This window comes from Adiantum capillus-veneris, chromosome 15 (genome assembly GCF_014529385.1).
Source record: "Adiantum capillus-veneris isolate H3 chromosome 15, ASM1452938v2, whole genome shotgun sequence".
NCBI lineage: Eukaryota > Viridiplantae > Streptophyta > Polypodiopsida > Polypodiales > Pteridaceae > Adiantum > Adiantum capillus-veneris.
The window spans coordinates 110,685,327-110,711,952 of NC_140945.1; the positions used below are offsets into that span (position 1 = coordinate 110,685,327).

At 41.1% G+C, this 26,626-nt stretch overlaps 1 protein-coding gene across 1 annotated transcript; it reads right to left on the minus strand.

Moving 5' to 3' along the window:
• Positions 1–17,174: 17,174 nt before the first annotated feature.
• DES-1-LIKE (fatty acid desaturase family protein) lies at positions 17,175–19,734 on the minus strand. The gene is made up of 2 exons (XM_086482952.1): positions 19,333–19,734; positions 17,175–18,141 (listed from the first exon to the last, which is right to left on the minus strand). Exons 1-2 carry the CDS (start codon positions 19,480–19,482, stop codon positions 17,308–17,310), a joined length of 984 nt encoding a protein of 327 aa, XP_086339078.1. The 5' UTR covers positions 19,483–19,734; the 3' UTR covers positions 17,175–17,307.
• Positions 19,735–26,626: the final 6,892 nt, after the last annotated feature.

The following is a 26,626-nucleotide window of genomic DNA, read 5'->3' on the forward strand; positions in this document are numbered from 1 at the left end:
AGGTGGCATTATAGCGGAAGTGTAAACAGTACTGAGGTAAAATTTTATCTACCTCACTAGCATGCCATGCATGCAGAGGTGTTTCCCTTGGCAACAATGACGGCCCTATAGATGGATCAAATACTATGAGTGCCTTGCATAAACAGGCATGGATACATCACAACTCGTCGTTGTCATACATGAATTGTGAGCTTATATCCTTATTGTGTCAAATTCTTGAACATGTGTGCCAATGCCCTTGATGCCCAATCAATGGCAATATCTTAGCACAAGTTAGAAGCCTTGCGTTACGTGAAACCTTCAAAGTACTTTGCTTTGCACGATAGGCAATCCTTTCCCACTTAAAGGTTAAAAGGTTTGAAAAACAAGAAAGCTTGAAATTGTTTAACCTGGTTGCTCTGCATTGGACAATTTTCTTGAGTTTCCAAATAAAACTTGCTTGAATCTGTCTCTTAGCCATATATATTGTGCAAGAGAGAGTTTTCATATGCACCATATACACCATCTTAGCAGATAGTGAAATAACCTGTAGGCACTTGCCAAGTACCCCCCAAGTTTGTATGCTCATAGCATATTCCAAACTTGACGTCTTGTATGTGCACAATATATCTCAGTAGACCCACTTTGGATGTTACCATTACTCATAGCTACAGTTACTCTTGCTGACATACATATGTCAAAACAGAAAAGAATCGATCTTGTCAAAATTTCATAGAGAATCGGCCTTGCCGAATTGTGCAACTGATTGAGAATCATGAGATTTCCCAATATTGATAGAGATAGCATCTACAACTTATCTATCAAGTATCAACTATTGCCAAATACTGCTTGATCAAAGCAACAAGTTAACATACTTATTGACTGCCCTTGGCAGTGAAAGTGATAGCATCCTATAGTATGGTTGTTGACTTGGGATTTAGCTCATACCTATGGACTTTTCCTGCCCTCTGCAAGCTATAGATGCTTAGGCGTGATGATGCACCCAATACGTATATAGATAGGGATTAATATCACTGGTAGTCTTCTTGTACGGAGCCTTGCTCCCTGGTAAAACATGATTGATGTACCCATTTTAGAATCAACCTTGTCGACATGGAGTGTGTTACTTGTTCTGCTAGGAAACCTTGCCTTGTTGGAGCATCATAAAATCCCTTGTATGGGTTATCTTTGTTGGAGCCTTGCTCCTTAGTCCAAATTGTGGTAACGACCATCTAAATCAGACAGAATGAACTAACAATGGTCATACTTGACCCCGAGGTAGTCTCTTAGGGAACCATGGCCGATATTAAAATAATTACATGCTCCTACAATACAATCATATACATAAAGTTATGAAAACTACAAGAAGGTGAATCTCAAACCTTATAATCTGTCCGTGTTGGAATATTTGACAAACTTGCCTTGGATGTGATGCCCTTACTGACAACACTTTGCATGGCTTCTTAACAGTGCTCGATCTCTTGAAATGCTATCGGATGCACCATGAATCCTCTACAATATTCCAAACACCCTTAAAAATGTACTGAATTCCGTCGAAAATCCTTGAAACTACGACCTTGTCGTGCATGGTATTCTTGGTAGGCCTTGCCCTTTGCTTGCTATGTCAATTCCAAATCGATATCCATTGAAACCCTTGCTAAATGTTGTGATTCTTCTTGTAGGCGGAGATGCCAAGAGCCTAGTCAATCATGATGTGCCTTGCACCTTGTGCCTCCTCCAAAGGCAACAAAAAGTTGATTGACATCATCACTTGCTCGGAATGCATGAAGAATTTCTCTTTGCAGCATCACTCACTTGCATGCTTGAATCCATGCCGAGGTGACCATGCCTCGAAATCTTGTGCATGCTGTAATTGGCTCAAGATCACTGAGATTATGCTACTGCATTGTAGGTTGTGTCCCCCGACACGGCGACTTGCCGAGTTTTCAAAGTGAGAGGCTAATTGAATTGGGGTGGGGGGGGGGTGGCCTGTGGGCTCCCTCCCTTGCCTTTTAAAATTTTTGACCTAGGGCCCTTGGCCTTGGGCGTTCAAATGGGAAAAGAAGACCAAGGCTATGGCGATGCGTCCGCCTGCTATACAGAGAGCGAGAAGAAGGAGCAGCGTGTTGTGATGCTTCCCGGCTTGCAGGCCCGTGACAAAAAAGAGTCCCCTCCTCACCATGACCCCATTGAGCTGCTTTCCCTATGGTTTGATACAGGTCAATATCGACCCCCTGCTCGCTTCAAGAGTCTCTGCACACGCGGGATCCTCGACCCCGACTTTTGCTTAGGGACCTTGCACACACAGTCGAGCTGCGGCTTCTTCTTCCCTCCCATGCAAAGCATGCAAAAGCCCCCCAATCTTGAGGACCACGCCCTCCACGATGAGAGAGAGAGAGAGAGAGAGAGAGAGAGAGAGAGAGAGAGAGAGAGAGAGATGCAACAATCCATGCAAGGTCATCTTTCCCCTTCCTCCATAGCCCTCTCCCTGAGCTCTGATACCAATGTAAGAAACTCTGGTATTGCCTTCCTTGATCCTCTGCCCAGCCTCCCTTTATAGGCCTTGCCCCTAGGATCCCGTCTCCATTGGCAGCCGGTGGTCCATCACCTCCCTTGGGTTTGCCCTTGGCATTACACCCTCCCTGTCTCTCTCTCTCTCGTTTCTCTACTCAAAGAGTACAGTGTGTGTGCTACAGTGTGCTACCTCGTGCTCTCATGCAGGCCATGGGTGCAATCCCTCTCTCATGTACCTCTTTGAATGTGAATGCCATGGCGATGGTAGTATAGGCAAGGAGTAGAGCGTAGAGGTCGTGATGGTGAAGGCGGCTCTATTCATGTGGGAAGTGCAAGTCAGAGGCCGACGGTGGCATAGAAGGAGCCAAGAGGAGAGGGGGGATTGGGGGGGGTGGGATTTCGCTTGTCGATGTCTCAAACAGTGGATGCAGGCAGAGCAAAGCGAAAGGGGAGGAGAAGATAGCAATGGCAATTGAGGATTGGTGTTGTGCAGACAACACAGAGAGCGCTGATGATGACAGCAACTCACTCTTTTTTTTTTAGAATAGTGAGATGCAAGATTCCTATGATTCATTTATAAGAAATCAAATGATAAGTGCAATCCAATAGTTGATTTGGATGCATTTTTTATTTACAAGCTTTTTAGTTGTCTTTTTTTAGCTTTTTTGCTATCCTTTTGGTGCAAATGTGGTGCAAGGTTCTATCTCCATGTCTAACCAATACCTGAACACCTGTTTGTACGAGAGCCAGAGCGCGTGTCTATGAGAACACCAAAACGCCTTTTCTATGAAAGCATCAATACAAATTCTCATATACAACTCAACTACACAGTACTATAATAGACTAGAATACTATCATGGAGAACATCGCAATAAAATTTTGCACAAAAGAAACAAGGTGAAGAGTCACGAAGGCCTACTAAAGATAGGACCTGTCATTAGGGGGGATGAGAGTTGTGGTGAATGGGTATGAATGAGTGCTTACAATCACATGCCATTCTTTTGTATTTTAAAATAAAATTTTATTGTCCATTATACACACATAATCACAAATGGTTTATATGTTAGGAAGGCCCCACTTAAACAACAAATTGAAAGGCTCACATAAGCATTTTAAAACAAAAATAAATCAAAAGGAAGTAAAATAAATAAAAAGGGCCCACCGCCAAATTAAAACAAACTAAAATATTAATGTTTTCATAGGAAAAGGTACATCAATAAACATAGGATATAATAAAATTAAAAAATTGGTAATTATTATATTTTATAAAAAAATTATATATAGCAAAAACATTAAAGGAACCCATTTCCAAATTAAAACAAAAGAAAATTTTAATGTTTTCATAGGAAAAGGTAGGTGTAATAAGCACAGGATATAATAAAATTACAAAACTTGGTAGTTCTCACAACAAAAAAAAAGATACATTAGAAATTTAAACAACAAAATATTTTAATGTTTTTAATAAGAAAAGATAGATTTAATAAACATAGAACATAATTAAACGATTTAGTGAATGAATTTTTTTGAAGCTCCTAAATGAAAGGATCTTTTATCAATACCTCACACCATGGGATCAAACTCGCTCTTTCTACTCTCATTAAACCAAATCTTCTAAATCCCACTTCAATTGAGCAATTCAAGCTCGGCGTGTCTCAAATAAGCACCATGCAATGAGCGACCTCAACCTCACAACCTCACCAAGCGAGAGAAAAATCTTTGGGCTAAGCTAGTCCACCTGCGAGATGTTTGTTTCGTGCAACACGAGAGCAAACATATAAAAGTAAGGCAGTCTCCTTCTCCTAGCTCTGTGATGTACCCTCTCTTGCCAACCTTCAGGTCACTCTCTCGCCTCCAACTGACTAATTGCGCACCATTTTTGACCTTCCTCTGGCTTTGCTTGTTATTTTCTCTCTTCGACAAAGAGACATCTCACTTAGATTCTTTTTCTTTCTAAGGTAAAATTAGAGTAAGATACAAAAAAAAAAGTACAATTACCTGCTGGAAGGGGGTGGGTAAGGGCCATCGTACTTATATACTTTTTTTTCTCCAAATTCACGATGGTGAGTAGAGTATATTAGCAAAATCATAGAATTACAAATTCTTGTCATGCTCGCCACGAGCCATGACATCTTCAACCGATCAATGATACATCGGCTAATAAGGGAGCCATCCCAACGATAATGGATGGGTCGACATCATTACCCATGCAGGTCAATCATCTAGGATCATGTTTCACTTATCAAAGTCCATGTGTTTCTCGATGGCGATGATAATCTCCTTCCTTTCTTGGATTATCTCCGTGCACTTAGCAACTTCCATGGTGTTCTTGAGATCCGGTAGTTCCTTGCCTTCCACACATGTTTAAAGTAGCAAAATCTCATAACTTGAGTTGCGATGAGAAAAGCATGGCTCTTAAACACCTTCCCTCCTAACAAGAGATCATTCTTGAAAAATCCTATTTTCCAGGTCTTTTGGATCCATTTGCAAATCTTTCCTGCAAGGCCACATGTTGTCGGGTATTCCTTAAAAAGGTGAGAGAGGTCTTTAGAAGCTATCCTGCATTGCAATCATCTATCCAGATCAATCCCTCTGATGCATATCTTCACCCCGATTGGCAGGGCTCCCCATAATACCTTCCATAAGAAAACCTTCATTCCATGTGGCCACTTTGGGTGCCAAATGTTCCGCATGATTGTCTCCCACCTTGACTCAGGTCACTGCTTGCCCCAGTGCATCTCACTTAGATTCTTACTAAAAGGATCAACCCAAATAGGTCTGCCTAGTTTTTGAGACAGCTATCTTTTAATGAGAGTCTATCAAGATTCTTGGGCTAAGTAAATGGGAAATAAGGCTAAGCAAATGAAAAAAGAAGGTGAAGCATGACGGGCAAACCAGATGGCGAGCATGGGGGGTACACACCTGCGAGGCATGCCACAGTGGTTTTGAACTTTATTAGAGCAAATCAAGTGGAGATGCAGCCGCATGGCACCTGTTTTGGGGGTGGGGGGGGGGGGGGGGGGGGGGGAGAGAGAGAGATAGATAGATAGATAGATTTTATTATCGTCCTCGGAGGTCAAATATGACCTATGGGACCAAAGTTACATGTGATGTAGTATGTGTATGGCTGATGAGTGACTCTCGATGCTCCAAAATTGTAGTGATGAGAGTCGCAATAGAGAGCCCACACTTTGGCTAGGAGAGGAAAGTGTGTAGATCTAAGTTATGGCTGAAAATGTGAGAGAAGCAAGTTCGGATGTGATCAAAAGCTGAGCACTCTAGTAGTGTGTGGTACTCAGACTCTCGAACTTGCAGTGAGCATAATGTGCACAATCGATTTGACTCTTCTCCATTGCCCCAACGCCCTATCTCGCATCGAAGGAAATGGGAGCTAAGCCGAATTGCTGCGATAGTGCGTATCGCGGACAAGGGAATAGGCTCAAGCATGTAAGTGTGAGTACGGTTTCCTCTCTCAGCGAAGAACATGGTTTTGTAGTTGGGGGCAATATAGGTGGTGTAATGTATGAAGCGTGACCCACCGGATTTCTCCCAAGCCGTAATACATTGGCGTTGTAGAAAAGCTTCATTCACTTGAGAGTCAATTGAAGCATCATGTAGCAAGTGTAATGCATCCCATCTCCCAAACCACTTCTTTATGTCTTGCATCCATCCCGTGCTCAAGATCTTGCTTTTATGCGTCTTTTGAACTTTTTTGCTTGCTTCCCATGCAATTGTAGGAAGTCGATGTGAGGGGTTTTGACGCATCTTTATCATGTACTCCACAACCCTTTCCATGCCCATAACCTCAATTGGAAGAGATCCCGACTCAAGAAGTAGGAGCATATATGGTGTTTGTGTCTTAACTTGGAGAAAGTTTGTAAGAAAACGCTTTTGGACATTCTCAAACTCTTTCCAAGTAGACTTTGAGATGTTCCCGCCCCACACTTCAACTCCATAAAGAAGAACCTGTGTCACCAATGCATCAAAAAGATACTTCTTGAGAACCCAACACTTGATGTTTCCCGCATTACACATGTTCTCAAATGCATAATATGCTCTCTTTCCCGCTTCCAAACGACGCATAGCACATTCATGCCACTTGTGATTGGATGGAACCTCAAGGCCAAGGTACTTAAAGCTCTCAACAACTTCAAGTGTCTCGTTGTTGTACACAATGCATAGCTTCTCCTTATGGTTGGTTTTCACAAGCATAACCTTTGTTTTGGATTCATTTACAATCAGCCCACTATGCAAGCAAAAGTTCTCAAGGACAACCATAAGCTTTTGTGCATCTTCTAAAGTGTGTCCTAGAAGCACTACATCATCCGCATACAACAAAAGCATGATTACCGCATTGCAAATAGTGACCTCTTCAATGCCTTCTTCTTGCATAAAGTCAAGTACCATTTGTTCCAATTGATCGATGCATAGACCAAAGAGAGTTGGTAACAATGGACATCCTTGTTTAACCCCAATAGTGCTTACAAAAATTTCTGAAATTTCTCTTCCCATGCGCAATTAACAAATCACCTTCTCATAGATTCGAGAAACCGCAAGCATAAACTCACTTGGCACTTGGAGTTCTTCCATCCTTCTCCACAAATTGTTACGTGGAATCATATCAAAGGCTTTCTTAAAGTCCACAAAACAACAATACAATCGCTTGCCTTTCAACCGACTTTCCTCCATGAGAACACGAAGAGTGACAAGATGATCAATGGTGCTATGGCATCGACAAAAACCCGCTTGTCCCTTTGCACGCTTGTCATTCTCTTCAGCCCAATCACTCAATTTCATCTCTATTATGCACCCAAACAACTTTGCCATAAGAGACCCAATCATTATAGTCCGGTAGTTGCTTACATTCTTTACATCCCCTCCTTTATGCAAAGGCTTAACCCAATTAGTACTCCAATCATAAGGCATACCATGTTGAAGTGCAAGGTTGAACATATCACACATCCACTCATGGGTAAAATCTCTTGTCCATTTGATCATCTCCGGCTTGATATCTTGAAGATCTCCCGCTTTGCGAGTGGCCAACTTTTCAAGCCCACCGCATACATCCTCAATAGTAAAAAAAGACGGCATACATGGGAGTGAACCATAAAATGGCATTTTTTCAGTATTTGCTTGCTCATATAATTGCCTACAATGTGTGTACATATCCACTAGACTCAAGTTACCAAAATTCTCAACCCGCTTGCCTCTCAAGTTTCTCCAAAATCTTCCACATGCATGTGCCTTTTCTTAGACTTGAAATTCTTGTTGCTTTACTTCCCATCTTCTTCTCTTCTTTTGAATCAATGCCTTGTATGTATGCAAATGACTTTGATAGTTGTCTTTGTCCATAGTTGCATCAAGCTTTATCAAGGACTTTCGAGCATCTTGACATTCTTTATCAAACCACCTTTTGCGTGATCTATCTTTGTTGATACCATGGAGATGCTTTATGGCAAAGCATTCTTCCGCACAAGAACAAATAGCTTTCTTGAAAGCTTCCCATTTAGTTTCCAATGGTGCATCACATTGAAGCTTTGTCATCCATAATTTTTGCTCAACCATTTCAATGTACATTGGTGCCCGTTTGAAATCCATACATAGTGATAACTTCTCTTTTCTTTGGCTGAGATTATCATGCTTAGTTGCTTCTCCACATGAAAGGTCAATACATAAGGTGCGATGGTCGGATTCCGGGGTCCATTGACCAAACATAAAACTCTTTATGCGATGCATGATGGCTTCAGAGAGTAGCATATAGTCAATCACACTATCCCCATTATGTCTCCTACATGTAAATCCATTGGTTCCACTCCACAAAGATACACCATTGGCAATGAGCATACCCGTGCTATTACACATGTGTAAAAGTAACTTTCCATAGTGATCCGACTCTTTCTCATCCATTGAAGTACGATCATACAAGTGAACTTCCTCCAACTCCCTTGAAATGTATGGCATATCAAATTGTTGAGTATCATGTTGCAATGTTTTTGTACGAGCATTCATATCCCCAAATACAATAACATCACCTTCACCTTTGAAATAAGCAATGTCCTCTTCCAAATCAAAAAATGGTTGATCTCTATCCATGCAAGCATAAAAGGGAGAATCATGATGAGGAATGTAGCAACCGCCTACAAAAATGGGTGCTCTTTTTGGTGTCATAATTTTCAGCCATACATAACGTTTGTACTTGTTATCTTTCACAATTGATACAAAATCTTCCAATCCTTTCTTAACCATACATGCTAACCCTCCTTGTCCTCTTCGTTGCTTGAGATTCTTTGACCACATCAATGAATGTACATTGTAATCCTCCAAGCCGTTAATCCTTTGTGTATCATGCTCCCAAGTTTCAACAAGAAGTACAACATCAGGTTTGCTTGTTAGTTCATCAATGCCAACCCCCGCATTCCATGGGTATCCATTACAATTCCAAAAGCATATTTTCAATTGTAACTCGGTCTCATAGGTCACGCATCCCTATTTGCTTGAGAGACTTGCCTCCTCCTTGGGCACATTTTCTTCATGAGAGATCTCCTTGTTTTTATTATTCTTTTCCTCATATGCCTTGCGACGCATATTTTGTTGCTTAATAGTGCGATCTTCACATACAAAACATTTTGTATCCCTCAAATAGATCCAACTATTATCAAGGATAATCTTTCACTTGGTCTCATCCGGCATGGTGCATACAATTGGCCGTTCTCCCGAGCGAGGAGCTCCTTGCTTCCCCACTCTATGTGCTCCATAGACCATAACTCCGGACATGCCAAAGTGGGTTTTGAAGAAATCTTCAATAACAATGGCAAGAGAAGGAGGTGTCTCTAACTTCTCTTCGGGAATTCCACGAATAACAATGTTCTTGGAACGTCGCTCCCGTTCCTTCAACTCCTCCACATCCACATTCTCAACATTCTTTGTTTGAACCATAGCTTGCATGAGTGAGGAATTAGAAACCACATTGCTACCACATACATCAGCCCAAGACTTGTTTGTGCATACATTTTTCATGTCGCATACATCCCAGCTCATAGTGTCAAATTTCTCCTCTTTCAATACATGGTCATGCTCTACTTTGCTCATCCGCTCCTTCAAAGCATTCAAGTCCACAAGAGAGCGTTTACATTCCTTGACTTCCTCTTCAAGTTGCATCAAACGTGTTGTTTGCATCTCAAGTGTCCTCTTGAGATTCTCATTCTCAACCACAAGTACCCTTAGTGTGCCATTCTCCATTGAAAGTGCTCGTAAGTCTTCGCCTTGTTTGTTTACGGTCTCTTGCAATGATACCAAGTACGCCATGATCATGGTTTCCGATGTCGTTGGTTGGGTGGTTGTGTTGCTATCTCCACACTTAGGAGATTTTGGATCATTTTCCACAATGGTTGTGGACCTTGTTGAAGAAGAAGAACCCTTGCGAGTGCCGGAAGACATTGTATGTAAAATAGGAGATGAGAATCAATTTTGTTGAACCTGTTCACTTCGGAAATGCTGCTACAGAAACGCCTTCCATAACTCTGAAAATTTATGTCTTTACATCAATGCGTAGAGAACTTCGTGCTCTTCGATTGAGGCTATAGATCACCCAAATCGGAGTTCGGATGAAGAAGTTATGATCAAAAGAGAGAGAGAGAGAGAGAGAGAGAGAGAGAGAGAGAGAGAGAGAAGAGAAGAAGAGAATTTTAACGTCGTAGGAAACTATCCACAGAGAGAGAGAGAGAGAGAGAGAGAGAGAGAGAGAGAGAGAGAAAAGAGAGATAAGGGGTGCAGGGCTCGATGAGGTATGTAGAGAGCATTCCAGTGTTGCAGGGCGAGGCGACTTGTGCACACACACACTCGGGGGAGTTTGTAGCAAAGGCCACGGATCTCTCTCTCTCTCTCTCGTTTGTGTGCAAGCGCGCAACGTCTGTTTGGTTTGTGGCTCCCAAAGGATGTAAGCAATAGTAGTGAGCAGGTGAGCAGCGACGATGAGCTTGTTTGTGCGAGGGATGAGAATTCGCTAAGAATCTGAGGGCAAAATTAATTGGTTTTGGCGAAAAAGTTGACTCAAAATAGGTAATAGATAATCGTATGAACGAATACATTGTTTAATCGATTGTTCTATAAAGTCTTTTTCAAGCATGCCCAAAAAGTGAATATAGGTTTTACAGAATCTATCTATACTAATTATAATGGGGGGAGGGATTAAGCCCCCCCTCCTCCCCACGTAATGGCATTTGCTTGCTCGAGCACTTTCACGGAGTCTGCCTTGCGCGAACAACTGAGACAATGAGAGAGAAACAGGAGAGAGAGAGAGAGAGAGAGAGAGAGAGAGAGAGAGAGAGAGAGAGAGGGGAGAGAGTTTCAAAGGCCACTACACGCACATTGCACAGACTCCAAGTAGAGTTCAAGAAAAAACAATTTCACAAGCATACAAAATTCCCTTTGGGGTAGTTTAAAAATTCAAGGAGAAATTTAGATGAACTTCTTATCCATTTTCTTGAATTTTCTAAGCGGACTTTCTCCTTCTCCCTCCCTTCAATCGATTGTTTTGATTGTTCAACCGGCTCAAGACTTAGATAACGCACTTTTCCCGAACACTAACGCACAAAAAGAGAGAGAGAGAGAGAGAGAGAGAGAGAGAGAGAGAGAGAGAGAGAGAGAGAGAGAGAGAGAGAGAGAGAGAGAGAGAGATAATACATTGAAAGAGAAATTTTTTACAATTTAACTCCAGTTTCTCGAATTTTCCCGCATACCCTTGAACCCCAGCAGCATCGGCCTAAGGGGTTGCTAAAGCGAGAGGCTCCACCACCACCTGCCCAACCTCGCACTACTCCTCTAGCTCACCATCGTAACAGATTCGGACCCCATGCCTGCAACCATACATTGCGTTTACCTCAAAGGAGGTGCTTTTCCACAGTCACTCTTATTAAGGCCTCCAGTCATACCATATTATAGATGCGCACTTATAATAGTAACCCAATTTGGAGAAGATCAATAATTAGCAGCTAATTAACACTTGCGCCTTGAAGGCATGTGGCATTACACAAGATGCTTATATCGGCAAAAGAATTCACGGTCATATTGCTAGACTAGGGTTGTGCTGCTTGACACTTCCTTGGTCAACATGTATCGCAAATGTGGTGCACTTCATAAAGCACAAAAATTGCGCGAGGAGCTTCCTATCCGGGATGTTGTCTCTTGGAATGCACTATTTGCGGGATATGGCCAACTCCGGCAAGGCCAAGAAGCTGTGTGCAATTTTCGGTAGATGTGAAGCAAGATTCTCTCCAGATGCAATCACATTCGCTTGCATCTTGAAGGCAAACATGGCACGCGGAAGGGCTGCGATGAGACATTGGTGGTTCGAGCTCTGTAATGGGGGGAAGGGAAGGCAAGGGTCAAGGTCACAAAGCTCCGGGCTGTTTTCAACAGCTGCAGAGAGAGGGAATCTCTCCAAACACAATCACCTATACTTGCACCTTGAAGGCATGTGACATTACATAAGATGCTGAAAGAAAACTTCATTTTTTCCACTGCCTTCGTTTACATGTATTCCAAATGTGGTGCACTGCATAAAGCACAAAAAGTGCAAGGAGCTTCCTGTCCAGGATGTCATCTCTTGGAATGCACTGATTATGGGGTATGTATAACTTGGACAATGCCAAGAACGTTTGTGATGTTTTGGACAAATGCGAAGTGAGGGTGTCTCTCCAAATGCAATTACATCTGCTTGCATCTTGAAGGCAAACATGACATTCCTGACCGAGACGTCATCTCTTGGAATGCATTGATTATGGGATATGTATAACTTGGGCATCTCCAAGGTCTATGATGTTTTGGACAGATGTGAAGCAAGGGTGTCTCTCAAGATGCAATTACAAGGCGAAGGGCTATGACGAGACGTTTGTAGCCCGGGCTCTATAATGGGGGGAAGGGAAGGCAAGGGTCATGGTCACGAAGCTCCGGGCTATTTTCAATAGCTACAGAGAGAGGGCATGGCTCCAAATGCAATCACATATACTTGCACCTTAAAGGCCTATGACATTACACAAGATGCTGATATGGGCAAAAGAAGTCACGATGATATTGTTAGACTGGGGTTGTTGAAAGAAAACTTTGTGCTTGGCACTGCCTTGGTCGACATGTATCCTAAATGTGGTGCACTTCATAAAGCACAAAACATGCACGAGGAGTTTCCTATATAGTATGTCATCTCTTGGAATGCACTAATTGTGGGATATGTCCAACTTGGGCACAGCCAAGAAGCTCTGTGTTATTTTTTTGGCAGATGCGAAGAGAGGGTGTGTCTTTAGATGCAATCACATTCGCTTACATCTTGAAGCAAAACATGGCAAGATAGAGGGGGAGATCTACGATGAGACGTCTATAGCTTGGGCTTCGAGGCACGACACGACAACGAGACAGACACGTGCTAAGAAGAAGGATTTGTACCGAAGCAACAGGATACATGCTGACATTCGTGATAGTGGGTTGCTTGAAAAGAACACGCTATCTATACTATATATAGGCATGGAGGAATTTCGGTCCCTCCTCCGACCATGTGTCACAAGAAGCTTCATTCGGCTGTGTTCCCTACAACCCTAGTGACATAGGGGGATAGCACACGCGCGCGCGCGCACACACACACACACACAGAGAGAGAGAGAGAGAGAGAGAGAGAGAGAGAGAGAGAGAGAGAGAGAGAGAGAGAGAGAGATATGAAGGCGGCCGGCTATATTAGTAGCATTTAAAGGCTAAGACTTTTAAAGCCCTCAGGGACACTTGTCTAACAAAGAAAATCGAGCTACTTTCACCCTTTTGAAGCCCTCAAGTACTAAAGCCTTTAGAAGGCCAAAAAGTTTACAAACTATTTAAACTATTTAAGTTGAATCACACAACAGACATAGGTCCTTACGCAAACGCTCTATCATCAAGAAGTTCTAGCTTGGATTTCATAAAATAGGGTGGACAATGTGAGGTTGTAAGTATGAAGGCAACATCCATGAGAGTAGGTCTAAGTTGGTGAATGACCATTTGTTCCTTTGGCTCGAGTGCCAAAATGTGCATATACACATAATAGATGTGTTTAAAGGAAATAAATAACTTGTGTCGTTTCTTTTTTTTTAAATAAGGACATGTGCAACTTAGCTCTCCTTTTAGCTCGATTTAGACCTCTTTTTTTTTTCCAAACTCACAATTGTGAGCATATATATATATTATATTCACCATTAAAAAAAAAAATCAGAGTAACCTCAAGCTTGCGTCGAGCCTTGAGGGAACGAGCAATACATCAGGGTGCTATGAAGCGTCTTACAAAGGAAATTCTTACTTGCTACTAGCAGACATGATGGCGAGAGTTTCTTGATTCCACCCTCATCTGAGTTCTTCCTTTTTCCAATGCTAAGAATCACCTCCTTGCTATTATGGATGATCTCCGTGAAGCTAGCTATCGATAGATCATTCTCGAATACCCAACAATTCTTGACCTTTCAAATATGTCGTAGGAAGCAGAATCTAACCGTTTGAGTACATATTAGTATAGCTTGGTTTCTCGTCACTTTCCCTCCTAAAAACAAATCATTCTTGAAGAAGCTTATCTTCCAAGTCCTTTGAACCCATTTGCAATTTCTCCTTTGTTATTCACCTTTCTAGCAATTTCTCTCCAAAAGGGGTTCAAAAGTTTGCTTCCAGCTTTAGAGAGCCATGGGGACCAATGTGTTACAAAGTTTTGAAAGTATCTTGTTACCTATTCCCACTCCAGTGCCTCCGATGCTCTGGAACACTTACATACAAGCTCGCTCGTTATGCTCCCAATCTCAGAGTAGCCCACCGGGGGACAAGCAGTTTGTCGTGCACCTCTATCTCTTCCATTGCATAGCTTCGCCATGTGCATCAAATCCTTGGTCATTATGGCCCATGATGGTCTTGCTTCGCAATTGAGACCGCAAATTTGACACACAGCGCTTCTGCATGAACATGAACAGTAGGGTCAAGGATCTCGATACCACCTTGCTCCATTGGCCTAGAGATATAATCCCATTTGGCCCACTGCCAAGGCTTACTGTCTCTGGTATTATTAAAGATCTTTTCACTGGTTTCAAGAATTCTTTCCTACTGCATTTGGCAATCTTGAGGAGTGAGCCAATGAAGGCAATGTACGGGAGCGTAAATGAATTAATCACTTTCACCTTGCTCAGGAAAGGAAGCAGTACATACTCCCACCGTCTCATCTTGCATCATCTTACCCTATCTGAGACCCACTAGAACTAGAACCTTTGCTTGTGCATAGTGTCCACCCCTAGCGGGGCTCCCAGGTATCTCTCCTTTTGACACAATCTCTCCCATCCAGAACGTCGGGTCGAAAGAATCATTTTCTGAGAGCAAAATCATTCTTGATTTCTCAACATTGCATTTTGAACCCGAGGCTACGGCAAATGTTTGCACACTCTCCATAGCCTTCTTGAGTATCTAACAGGTGGCTTTCAAGAAGAAAAGTGAGTCATCAGTGAAGAGCTTCGCTGGTAGTTGGATGTTATTTCTCGATTCAAAGTCACCATGCAAGCATCCTTTTTAGGATGATAGAGGATATATGACACGTACATTGATTTGTCCAATAGGTAGAGTTCTGCCTTTCGAAGACATTAATCTCTCTTTGTCCATGTGTGTGTGTGTGTGTGTGTGTGTGTGTGTGTGTGTGTGAATACTCAAGGATAGCAACAAGTGCCAGGTATCCTTAAGTCAATCCACTCAAAGGTAGCAATCTATATTTGAGTCAATCCCCTCAAAGGTTGGCTGGTCTGGTTAGACACATTATTTTTTTCAGTGAGTGGAATCCTAGCAAGTGGGAAGTGCAAACTCTCTTTAAGTTGTTTATTTTTGTGGGTTTAGGGACAAGATTTCTCACCTTTATTGAAGCACCACTGTCTACCTAATAAATGGAGTTGATTAAAGTGACTGCACAACAGCAGTTAATGTGACCACTCTATTAGGGGCCTTATGACCATTTCCTTGTTGCCTATGTTTGTTGAACTCTTGTAACCTCTGGTGCTTGAACTCTTCAACATACCAAATGATGATGAAACTCCACCTCAAGCCTGTATTAGGGTAAAGGAGCCAACTTACAATCAAAATAATTTAGAGCCCCAAATCCACGACGGACCCACCCCCAATTTAGAGACAAAAAAATTAGCATATTCTAACAATCTTGCTTATGTGTCTTGTTGTAATTTGTTGAGAAGTGTACCAAAATTGAGCCTCAAGTGTTTCTAATGCATCAAAAAATCTCAAAATTGAATATTCTCATATGGAGCATTAAAACAAAAATCTAAAAAAATATCAATCTTTGTATCATCGATTTCACCTTTTCATGAGGATTCTGACGCAATGTCTAAATGTTCAAAATGATTAGATTTGCAAATGGCCCCCCATAAAATATTAAAAATGATTAACTTGTTTACAAAACGTCTCTAAACTGGCTCCTTTAACCTAGTAGTTGTGCAGCTCAAGGTTGCGATTTGACGGTGCTTGCTAGCTTCTTTCTTATCTACTTAACCCGGCCAAATTTTCAAGCTCATGAGATCAGGCCATGAAGGCTGGGGGCCACGAACCCCCAACGGTTATTGTTTGTGGCCCAAAGCTTTTGTGCTGCACATTGTCCTTCATTCTGTAACTAACAGCTTCCTTCCTTTGTTGCCACATAATGGGTTTTCCAGTGCCGTTTCACTGTGCTGGGGAGCTTTTTTGTCCACCACTTCGCCACTTACAAATTCTTCATCCACCACATGAGACATTTTTCTTTTATTCAATGGCCTTCACAATCCTGCATGGCCTCTTCATTTGTCACATCAGAGATTCCCACAATCATGCCAAAATGCAAACTAGCCACTTGCAACATGCTAACAGTATCATTCACAGCACAAGGCAGACCCCACATGTGGACATACAAATGCCCACTCCAATGTCGAAGCAACTCCACACAACAGAAACCCAGATTTCGTAAGGGCAGAAAACCTCAACTGAGGTTATCTGAGAAAAAGAAGAAGAAAACAAGAGTCCTGAACTCAGGACCTCTTACTCAAGGGAGAACCTGGATGTTTCCCCTACTTGTTCCATCTACTCGCATTCATGCACACACTAACACAAGCATGACAAGTTCGTCGAACGAACAATTCTAAGAGACGTCATAGATCTATCCGACAGGTCTTAAGAGTCAAGAACTCAAGAACCAGCAGCTTCACGTACTCACGTACTGCCATCAACAAACATGTGGAACCAACATATTAAAATCTGCATGTTACCCACCATGCAGGGACGCAAAAATAGGCAACTGCTACGATATAAAAACCAATGGCTTCAAACCCTGCTGTTAGCTATTTCTCTTACCTTTTGAGCCTCTAGAATAGAATGAATCAATTAACTCCATGGTTTTTCAGAAATGAATGCAGCAAAATATGTGAAAATGTCAACAAAGAAAATGAGCTCAGCCCTTCACTCTACATGAGTGACTCTAGTTCAAAGTCTTGCAAAACAATCAAGATGTCGACTACACATTTGATCATCTTATTTCACTAAGACGAATAATTGAGCTAGTATACAAACGAATCACATTGTCTGGCATGAAAGTTTGCCATCAATGGTTGCACATGCAAACACAAGCTTCCAGAAGAAGCATGTACATGAGGCATTTGGCGTCCAGGATGAGAAGCAAAAATCAGTAAATTCCTGACAAGAAACCATGAATATGAGATGAGCGGCGCATGGACACTAACCTCAGACCTTATGCTCTCCAACCTCACAGTTTTGGGGGCATTGGCCCATTTACTTTGAAAGACATTACTTGCTTTTTTTCTCTGTACTAAACTGGGACTTTCTCATCATTCTACTGAAAGGCCCAACCGTTGAATCCATTATGTACATGTAAATCACCTGCGTCCATGACCTGTAGCAGGCAAGGCCTTCATAGTACTCAGGGGCAATTTCCTTCACTTTCCAAAGCTTGCTTCCAGGGATCCGAGGAAAATCATGGTGCTCATTATGAAAACCAACACTCCATGCAAGAAGATTTAGGGGCCCATAGTATGAGTATGTCTCCTGCCCTTTTTGGAAAACATAGTGCTCTGAGATGAAGTGGCCTGCAATAGGATGAAGACCACCACCAACGAATGTCGATAGAATGAGGTAACCAAAAGACCTCCATCCAAACATGTAAATCCAAGCAACGTCGCCAGATATTTGAACCAGAGAATTGGTTGCCTCCCAGAGCCCAGGGTTTTTCGGGTTCAAAAACAAGGGCCTCAATGCATAAAAGAACAATTGCAAGAGAACCCAAAGGGTTTTCATGAGAGTGTTCCTGATAAGACGTCCTTCTGTGTAACTTGGTATGTCCATATCCATGCCTTCAACTCCCTGATAAAGGTGGTGGTCCAAGTGATACTTTTGAAATGTTACTGACATTGGCACACCTACTGGCAGGTTAGCAAAAATTCCTAGCAGTCGATTGTAGAGGGGTGTCGAAAACGCAAGATTGTGACTCAGCTCGTGAATTGCTAGAAACAAATTATGATTGAGGAAAGACCCAAAAAAATATGCTACTGCCAAGATGGCACCCCATTTAGCATCCTTAAGACAATATGCCGTCCAAAACTGCAGCAGCACCACTGCGACTATCTGCAAGAGACAAAGAAAACAAATTATGGCCAGCATTTCGGGGAAGAGGGTAGCCCAAGCAAGCATACAAGAACAGCACTTTTGAGCAAACTAGCACCATCCAAAACTTCAAAGAAAATTGAACGAGCCAGACGAGAAAAAACCAAAGGACAATTGATGGCATAAGAAGCAATGAGGCCTAATGGGAAACACCTAGAAACCTTAAATGTCTCATTAGCAACACAATAAAAACCTCGAAAAGTCCCACTACAGAGAGTCATGCTACTTTGTGCTTACAACCAGTATACAAGATGGGTGATTCTGCAGAGAAGCATCCCCTTGTAGTACAGCAAGCTTCAACCAAATAAAACCAAGTGAGCTCTAATCAATGAAAACCTTACATATATAGAGAAGCAAACATGCCCATGAAATTCTATATGAAACTCCTGTTCCAAATACTCTTTTGCCTGCATGTTCTTCTAGCCAAACACCTCAAAGACACAAATCCCATGACTCGAGCCTACAGCCTCCACGTCGGTTGTGTGAAGACACCCAACAGATTGATTGGCATACAGGAAAACATTCAAACTACATTGAGGATAGTGCAAAATCATATTTAACACCATGCCCAGATATACCCCCAAGAGTGTCACCGGATCATTAGGCACTAGTGGTAATATCAGATCAACCAGTTGACAAACTTAATTGTTCATATCAATCCAGGTCCTGCCATACTATTCATATCCTATAAGGCTTAAGAGTGCAGCTAATTTGGACCATCTTCCACCTGTGAATTGAACACTTGCTTGATTGGAACCCTGCTTATGCCACATTTACTAGCTCCCAATCTTCCATCAATCCTAATCAGCTCTGAGATGATCAAGAAGCTGAGATGTGTGAATAGGGGAAAAATAGTCATCAACCCTTCTATACAGAAGAGGGGGATCAAAGCGCTCCTACCAACCAGGTAATTGCACTTCCCCACATCTATGTGCAACAGATCGGCGGCTACGATTGCAACAATACTCTTTACAAAGAATGAACACCGCATTCAACAGCACCCATTTACTCAAAGATCAGTTTCTTATTTACGCAAAGATCAGTACTAACAACGTTCAGTCATACCAAGAACATCCATCAATGTGCATCTGACCTTGCATACGCACAAGAAGCAACCCACATTGTACTGAAAGAGGCAGAGAAAGGGCTTACCTTGGGAAAGGCCCAAAGGTCCGGACCAAACAGATTCTTGATCTCGGGATGGGCGGTCAAGATCTCTCTGCGACGCGAGAGGTGAGGTTCCTGCGCATCGGCCCAGTAAAAATCTGAGGCAAGGGTAGCCTGCAAATCAGCTACAACCATGATTGAGCTGGCTTTAAAGAGAGGACAGTAAGGATTGAGACGACGATGACGATCTGGGCCTCCTGTGTGGTGACAAGAATCCGCAGGTCTGTGAGAGGGTGAGGGGCATATGGATGCAGGGTGGCAAGAATGTTCCCCTCTCTCACCTCAGAGAAACAGGGGATTTTAATTGAAGAGTTCTGGTTTTGGGCTTTTCTGCTTGCCAGCGCGGGAAAGCAGCGTGGAGCCCCTTAGAATCTCACGCCTAGACTGAAGAGTGATTGGTCTGCCAAGGGGGTGCTTAAAAATCAACGACGCTAAATCGAATTTTGTGTATTGATATGTGTTCACTGTTGTCAACACATGGAAACCATGCTGAAGTTGCCTTGAGAATGATAAATCTTAACAAACTTCTCATGGTCCAATATTTACTTAGAAACAAAACTGTGATGATGAAAACTTTTTATGTGCACAATTATTAATTACTGTTGGAAAGAAGTGGCAAATTGCTACCATGTTATAAAGCCAATGATGTTGTGCTTTCTAGTAGTTAGATTTGAAACTACTAGACATTGGAAGGTTTGGATGGCTTGGTGGGCCATTCTGGATAGCTTTAAAAATCCGAAAGCACCCAGGGAAAGTTGTTGTGAAGCAATGGAGTACTCCTTTCATAAGAGCTAAGAGAATATCGTCGCCAAGTATGTAAGTGTTCGGTGGGTTGGGACTGATAGCTTACTAACATTGTTGCATACATATTACTTGGACCCTTAATACTCGGCTACGGAGGTAAATAAGTTGGAAGAGGAGGTGATAAAATACTTTGTTGATGTGGCATAGCTTACTAACATTGTTGCATACATATTACTTGGACCCTTAATACTCGGCTACAGAGGTAAATCAGTTGGAGGAGGTGATAGAATATTTTGTTGATGTGGCATAGCAAATCTATGAGGACCCTCATGGAGCAAGTTGTAAAAGTGACTGAAGTGACCAAATACAAGCTCAAAGAGAGAAGGTTTTCTTTTGAATATGTGCAAAAACTTGCAAAGGTGTAGCTTGCATGAAAGTAATCGATGTTGAATGGAGGATCAAGACGATTGGATGTGAAGGTACTTGCTAAATGCACTTGTAATTTTAGCTTCAAACATAATCGAAGCAGCTACAAGTATGTGCAATCCACTCTAAGAAGTATTGAACCTTAGGACTTAGAAGTTGGTGTACATGTATTGTAATGGTAAGCCCTATTAGTACAATGGTTAAAAGGGAAAAAAAGAGTGGCATTCATGTGTATGTAAAACAATAGGAGATTTAGCTCAAGTCCATTAGGTTCCAAAATGAGAACTTTGGACTCATAAAGCGAATCTTGGAACTAACTTACGTGATCACAAGTTCACATGATTGTTGCATTCAATGACAGAAAACTTGAATGACTGTATCAAAAAACGAGTCTCTCTTTTTATATGAAGCATAGGACAAGTACATAAGATATGGGATCAATCCCCTCTTCTGAGCTTCTCTCCCTCACTCTCAATCTCATACTTCAACAACCTCTCTCAAAGTTACAAACTTTGCACACCCATGTTCTATACACCTACTCTATTGGTAGTGTAGCCCACCCCAAGTTCCTTCAGTCCAGCTATGACTGACCTAAACCTTGACAAGTGCATTAAAAAACAATACAATGGGGAAATTCAAAACATTCTTCCAAAGGGGGAAAGCTTCATACTATGATGGAAATACTTACATATTATTTAATGCAGCTAACATGTGGCAAAAGCATAAGTGAACTACAGAAAATGCAAAAGGATATCAAGTTTATTGCTCGTTATGAGCTATGTTCACTTTATGTCCAGGGGGACAGTCTGTATTCATTTTGAGCATTCAAGAAATCTAAAAATAAATACGTGCAAGAGGAAAATGTTCACTATTGCACGAGGGGAGATTGCACCCAGTGTCTATGTCCTTCTTCTCTCTTCTTACTTCTCCACTCTCTCCAAGCCTATGTAGCACTCCTCTTGGAGGTGCGCTTGCACACTCTCATCTTCTTTCTACTTTCTCTCCAAGCCTATGTAGCACTCTGTTGTAGAAGGTGCACTTGTGCACTCTTATCTTCTTTATCTCTTACTCTCTGTCTCTCTCAGAGCAGTCTTCCTCAGGTTTTCATGTGTATACGATCTTCTTGTATTTAGTATTTTGTGTATATTTGTAGGCACACCTCACATCCGGCTGTTGTATTGGTATCAAAGCACAACCTACATTCTGATTAAAGATACCATGGCTGTAGAAATCTTCAAAAATCTTAGCTAAGTCTTTCGATTAATTATTGAAATAGATGCACATGTGCATAAGTGATACTTATATTTTTGGCTATGACTACACTAATGGGGGGACAACAATCTTGACTATGGAGCCATTCTACAAATTTAAAATCAAACTTAAATCTTTTGGTCTCTCTTTGATATTATATATATTTTTTTTTAATATTACGTGTATGCACCCTTTCTTTGTCTAATGTGGCCCCCTTCTTTGGCGGTAGTTGAGAATAGCATAGAATACAAAGTGAGGGCTTGCATGTAGCTACCGAATGAAGACGCATGAGGAAGAATATAATCCCACGAGAAAGGAATTAGAGAGGAATTTGATTAGTTTGAACTAATGTTCTGAAAGAAGCATACTTAGTCAAATGTGTTTAAATATGAGGAAGAAATATTTGGAGAAAAAAGAAGGATATGAAACATAGAAGAAGATGTCGAAGCAGGCTTTTCTTTCTCATTTCTTCTCCTCCGCTTCTCCTAGGAATTAGACCCAAGAGAGCACATATAGTAGAAGATGGGAAGAGGATATCAAAGGACTAGCAAAGCTTTAAACACTTATGACAAAGAGCTTGTAAGATAAGAGAAAGTTTTAAAAATTGGGCTTTCCACCAAATTTGATGAATTAGAAGAAGAAGAAAAGGTGGGATTTGTCGAAGAAGGAGAAGAAGAGAAATAATTTAATTTGTTTTCCCTTCTGTCCCTCACGGTAGGAACCTATCCTGAGACACCTCTCTTGATTAATTGAGGGAAAATCAAAGGTCTGATTGAACATGATGCTAACTTAAAAGAAGACGTCAAGCACAAGCAACAACGATGATAGCAATCGAGAGCACAATAATCAATACCAGCATCCATCAGCATGGTCACTGATGAGTGATGAGAGGATCTCATGGCAATGGAGCAAACAGCATGGCAGTAACCAATTTTTCTTTCAACATCGACAATAGCATGCAGAGGAAACCAAGCAGGATCAATAGCAACGCCCATCACGGCATGCCTTAACCGCACCTTGCCCATTGGCCACTAGCGCAACTCTTAAGCAGTCCAAGAGCCACCAACTTTTTTTTTTTTTTTTAATTAGCAAAACTCACAATTGTGAGTGAATTATATTGATCAACCTAAAAAATTACAAGGTCTTGTCATGCTCGTGTTGAGCCATGACATCATACAGGGACCACAATCACAACGGCTATCAGGGCAGCAAAGTCCGTTGTCATGTTCTTCTGATATCTTTTAATTACCGATGGCTAATATTTTCCCCCGTCCTAGGCATGCCAACTGCTGACACCAAGGCACAAGTAATCCTAGACCAATCCTCCGAGTGTTGCTTGCGTCCGAGTGTCCATATTAGCACTTTTCTTTCTTGTACAATTTTTGCAAAGCTTGCCACCTCGAACCCTCCTTCAAACACACGGCAGTTCCTTGTCTGCCATACATTATGAAAGAAGAAGTATCGGACGATTTGAGTGCTGATGAGGAGGGCAGGACTACCTGAATTCTTCCCTCCAAGGAATAGATCAGTCTTGAAGAAACCAATTTTCCATGTTCTTTGGACCCACTTGCATATTTTCCCTGCTAGGCCTTTGATAGTTGGGCAATCCATAAAGAGGTGGGCTTTTTTAATTACTACTATTTTCGCCCCACTTTTTTTTGGCTCAAACTACTGCAGGCTTCCCAACCTATACTGTTACCTGCATGCACAATTTTGCACGCTCCCTCTCTACCCCTCATCGACCCCCCCCCCCCCCCCCCAACCTACCTGTTGCATGGAGACCGCACACACACAATCTCTCTCTCTCTCTCTCTCTCTCTCTCTCTCTCTCTCTCTCTCTCTCTCTCTCTCTCTCTCTCTCTCTCTCTCTCTCTCTCTCTCTCTCTCTCTCTCTCTCTCTCTCTCTCAACAGTGGCGTTAGCTGCTTGACTCTCGTTACCAAAGCTTCATAGCTCACTTCAGATAGCTGCAATCAAACATATTGCCTCACTTTTGGGAGTGGCATCCCATTGAAGATCTTCATTTTGTGGGACTCACTGCAAATGGCCTGCCAAAGTATAAGAAGGACGCAATCAGTAAGGCGCACACCTTTGGCCAACAATCATAGCTATCACTACAAAAGCACCGACCAATTATTCTCATTCACAAGTTTCCATATCAGCTCGTGAGAATAGCCCATGCTAACCAGGTTTTACTTACAACTTGTCATTGCCGATTAGAACCCCTTAATACCTTCACTACAATGTGTGATGACTACTATCTTCGTTATTAAAATCTGCTTATACCTTTGCAAGAAGTTCTTCTCTCCTGAAGATAAGAAAATTTCTCTATCTTTCTCTACCCAAAAATCGTTAACCTATTGATGTACGATTATACCCATCAACCAGTGATGTAATGTATTTTGCATTTTGCACCTTTGCTTCAGTGTTGCACCATATGGTATTGAAGTCATTATCATCATGCTTCATGTTTCCTTATTTTTTTGCTTGTGTATGACATCTTTGATATTGTTCCTAATCCTTCTTTGTGGATGGCTAAAGTTATTGTGGAATACTTACTTCTATGCAAGAATTTGATAACAACACCTTTCCATTACCTAATTATAGCCTATCCTAACATGTGGTCATCACATATCTCTGTATTTCATCATGAGTTCAATCAATCTTTAGGGATTAGCTTCATGCTTTGATTATCACTCTTACGACTCTTTACCACCACGTATAAGTATATGTATCTACAAAGTCGTACATAGAGATAATTATTTTTTTACAATTCTCAAAATTAAGTACTTAGATTAGTTTTTTAGTTGGAGTTATTGATTGAGCTTAGTATCGCTTTGACACAAAACCAATATCCACGAGTCACCACAACTTTGCAAACCATTCTGCAAATTTATATAGTACCTTCATTATCCGCATGTTTGTATCCAAATTTGCCTACTTTCATTCTCTTCTACTGGCAAACAACCCCAAATTCTCATCAATTTTATCATTAACGACTTTCAGATGTAAATGTATTTAGTGTGTGGTTAAGTTGTTGTTGAATTTAAAAAGAAATCGTCTTTAGTTCTTTGTCTTTGAGAAACACGTTTGTAGATAAAGCTAAGTACAATGCTATCATATCAGAGAACCTCCAGGTATGGAATTTCTCGATGCATTTTAATAATATACATCTAGCGAGATCATTTGAATTATCTCTGATGAGTCGACTCTCTTTATGTATCTTTAAGCCTAGATGTCATGTATAATGCACCCTCCTAGTGCTTATTCTACTTCCTTCTTTATCTTAAGATCTTCGAATTTAACACCACCTCCTTCCATATCTTCTTATATGAATTCTCCAATTTGATACTCTCATTTGATAAATTCTCATCTAATATTTTTTCTTGTAAGTTACTTTCCTTACAGATATACTTAATAGGACACACCCAAGCAATTTTGCAACAAAGAAAAATAATATCGGACCTTTTTAGAAGACCTGTTTTTTTTACTTACATGCATTATCTTTTGAGTTGTGAAATCAATCATCTTTGACATTGTGTTTTGTACTTGCATTGACCGGAATTACTCTTGACATGATTAATCATTAAGCTATAAAGCTACTCACATGAGCTCATGTGATTTGGGATGGTCGACAACAATTTGTGTGTACTTCACTGTTCCAACCTACTTCAATTTAGTATCAATGTTTTGGTTTTTTTATGCCTTGCCTAGTCCATTGGTCACATGCACACAATTTTTCCAATGTAGGTAGTGTGTATATGCTCATCTAGGTGTAAATTTGTCGATTTCGGCAACACCAATTAACAAAAGCATACTACAATAGTTGGCCACCACTGCTTCATGTTTCCTTATTTATTTTCTTGTGTAGATTCACCGATTTAGGCGGCACGTCCCATTGGTGTCAATTTGCCAATTTAGGCAACACCAATCACAAAAGCATACTACGGCAGCAGCTGGCCACCACTGCTTCATGTTTCCTTATTTATTTGCTTGTGTTTGAAATCTTTGATATTGTTCCTAATCCTTCTTTGTGGATGTCTAAAGTTATTGTGGAATGCTTACTTCTATGCCAGAATTTGATAACAACACCTTTCCATTACCTAATTATAGCCTATCCTAACATGTGGTCATCACATATCTCTGTATTTCATCATCAGTTCAATTAGTCTTAAGGGATTAGCTTCATGCTTTGATTATCACTCTTACGACTCTTTACCACCATGTATAAGTATATGTATCTACAAAGTCATACATAGGGATAATTAATTTTTTACAATTCTCAAATTTAAGTACTTATATTAGTTTTTTAGTTGCAGCATTGATTGAGCTTAGTATCGCTTTAACACAAAACCAATATCCACTAATCACCACAACTTTGCAAACCATTCTGCAAATTTATATAGCACCTTCATTATCTGCATGTTTATATCCAAATTTGCCTACTTTCATTCTCTTCTACTGGCAAACAACCCCAAATTCTCATCAATTTTATCATTAACGACTTTCAGAGTGTAAATGTATTTAGTGTGTGGTTAAGTTGTTGAATTTAACAAGAAATCGTCTTTAGTTCTTTGTCTTTGAGAAACATGTTTGTAGATAAAGCTAAGTACAATGCTATCATATCAAAGAACCTCGAAGTATGGAATTTCTTGATGCATTTTAATAATATACATCTAGCCAGATCATTTGAATTATCTCTAATGAGTCAACTCTCTTTACGTATCTTTAATCCTAGATTTCATGTATAATGCACCCTCCTAGTGCTTATTCTACTTCCTTCTTTATCTTACGATCTTCGAATTTAACACCACCTCCTTCCATATCTTCTTATATGATAATACTCCAATTTAATACTC

Excerpts from the sequence above, each read along its gene's own strand:
- DES-1-LIKE (XM_086482952.1), bottom strand. The coding sequence starts at position 19,482 with ATGGTTGTAGCTGATTTGCAGGCTACCCTTGCCTCAGATTTTTACTGG. Across the intron at positions 18,142-19,332 it reads ACCTTTGGGCCTTTCCCAAG|ATAGTCGCAGTGGTGCTGCT; the intron begins GTAAGCCCTTTC and ends TGTCTCTTGCAG.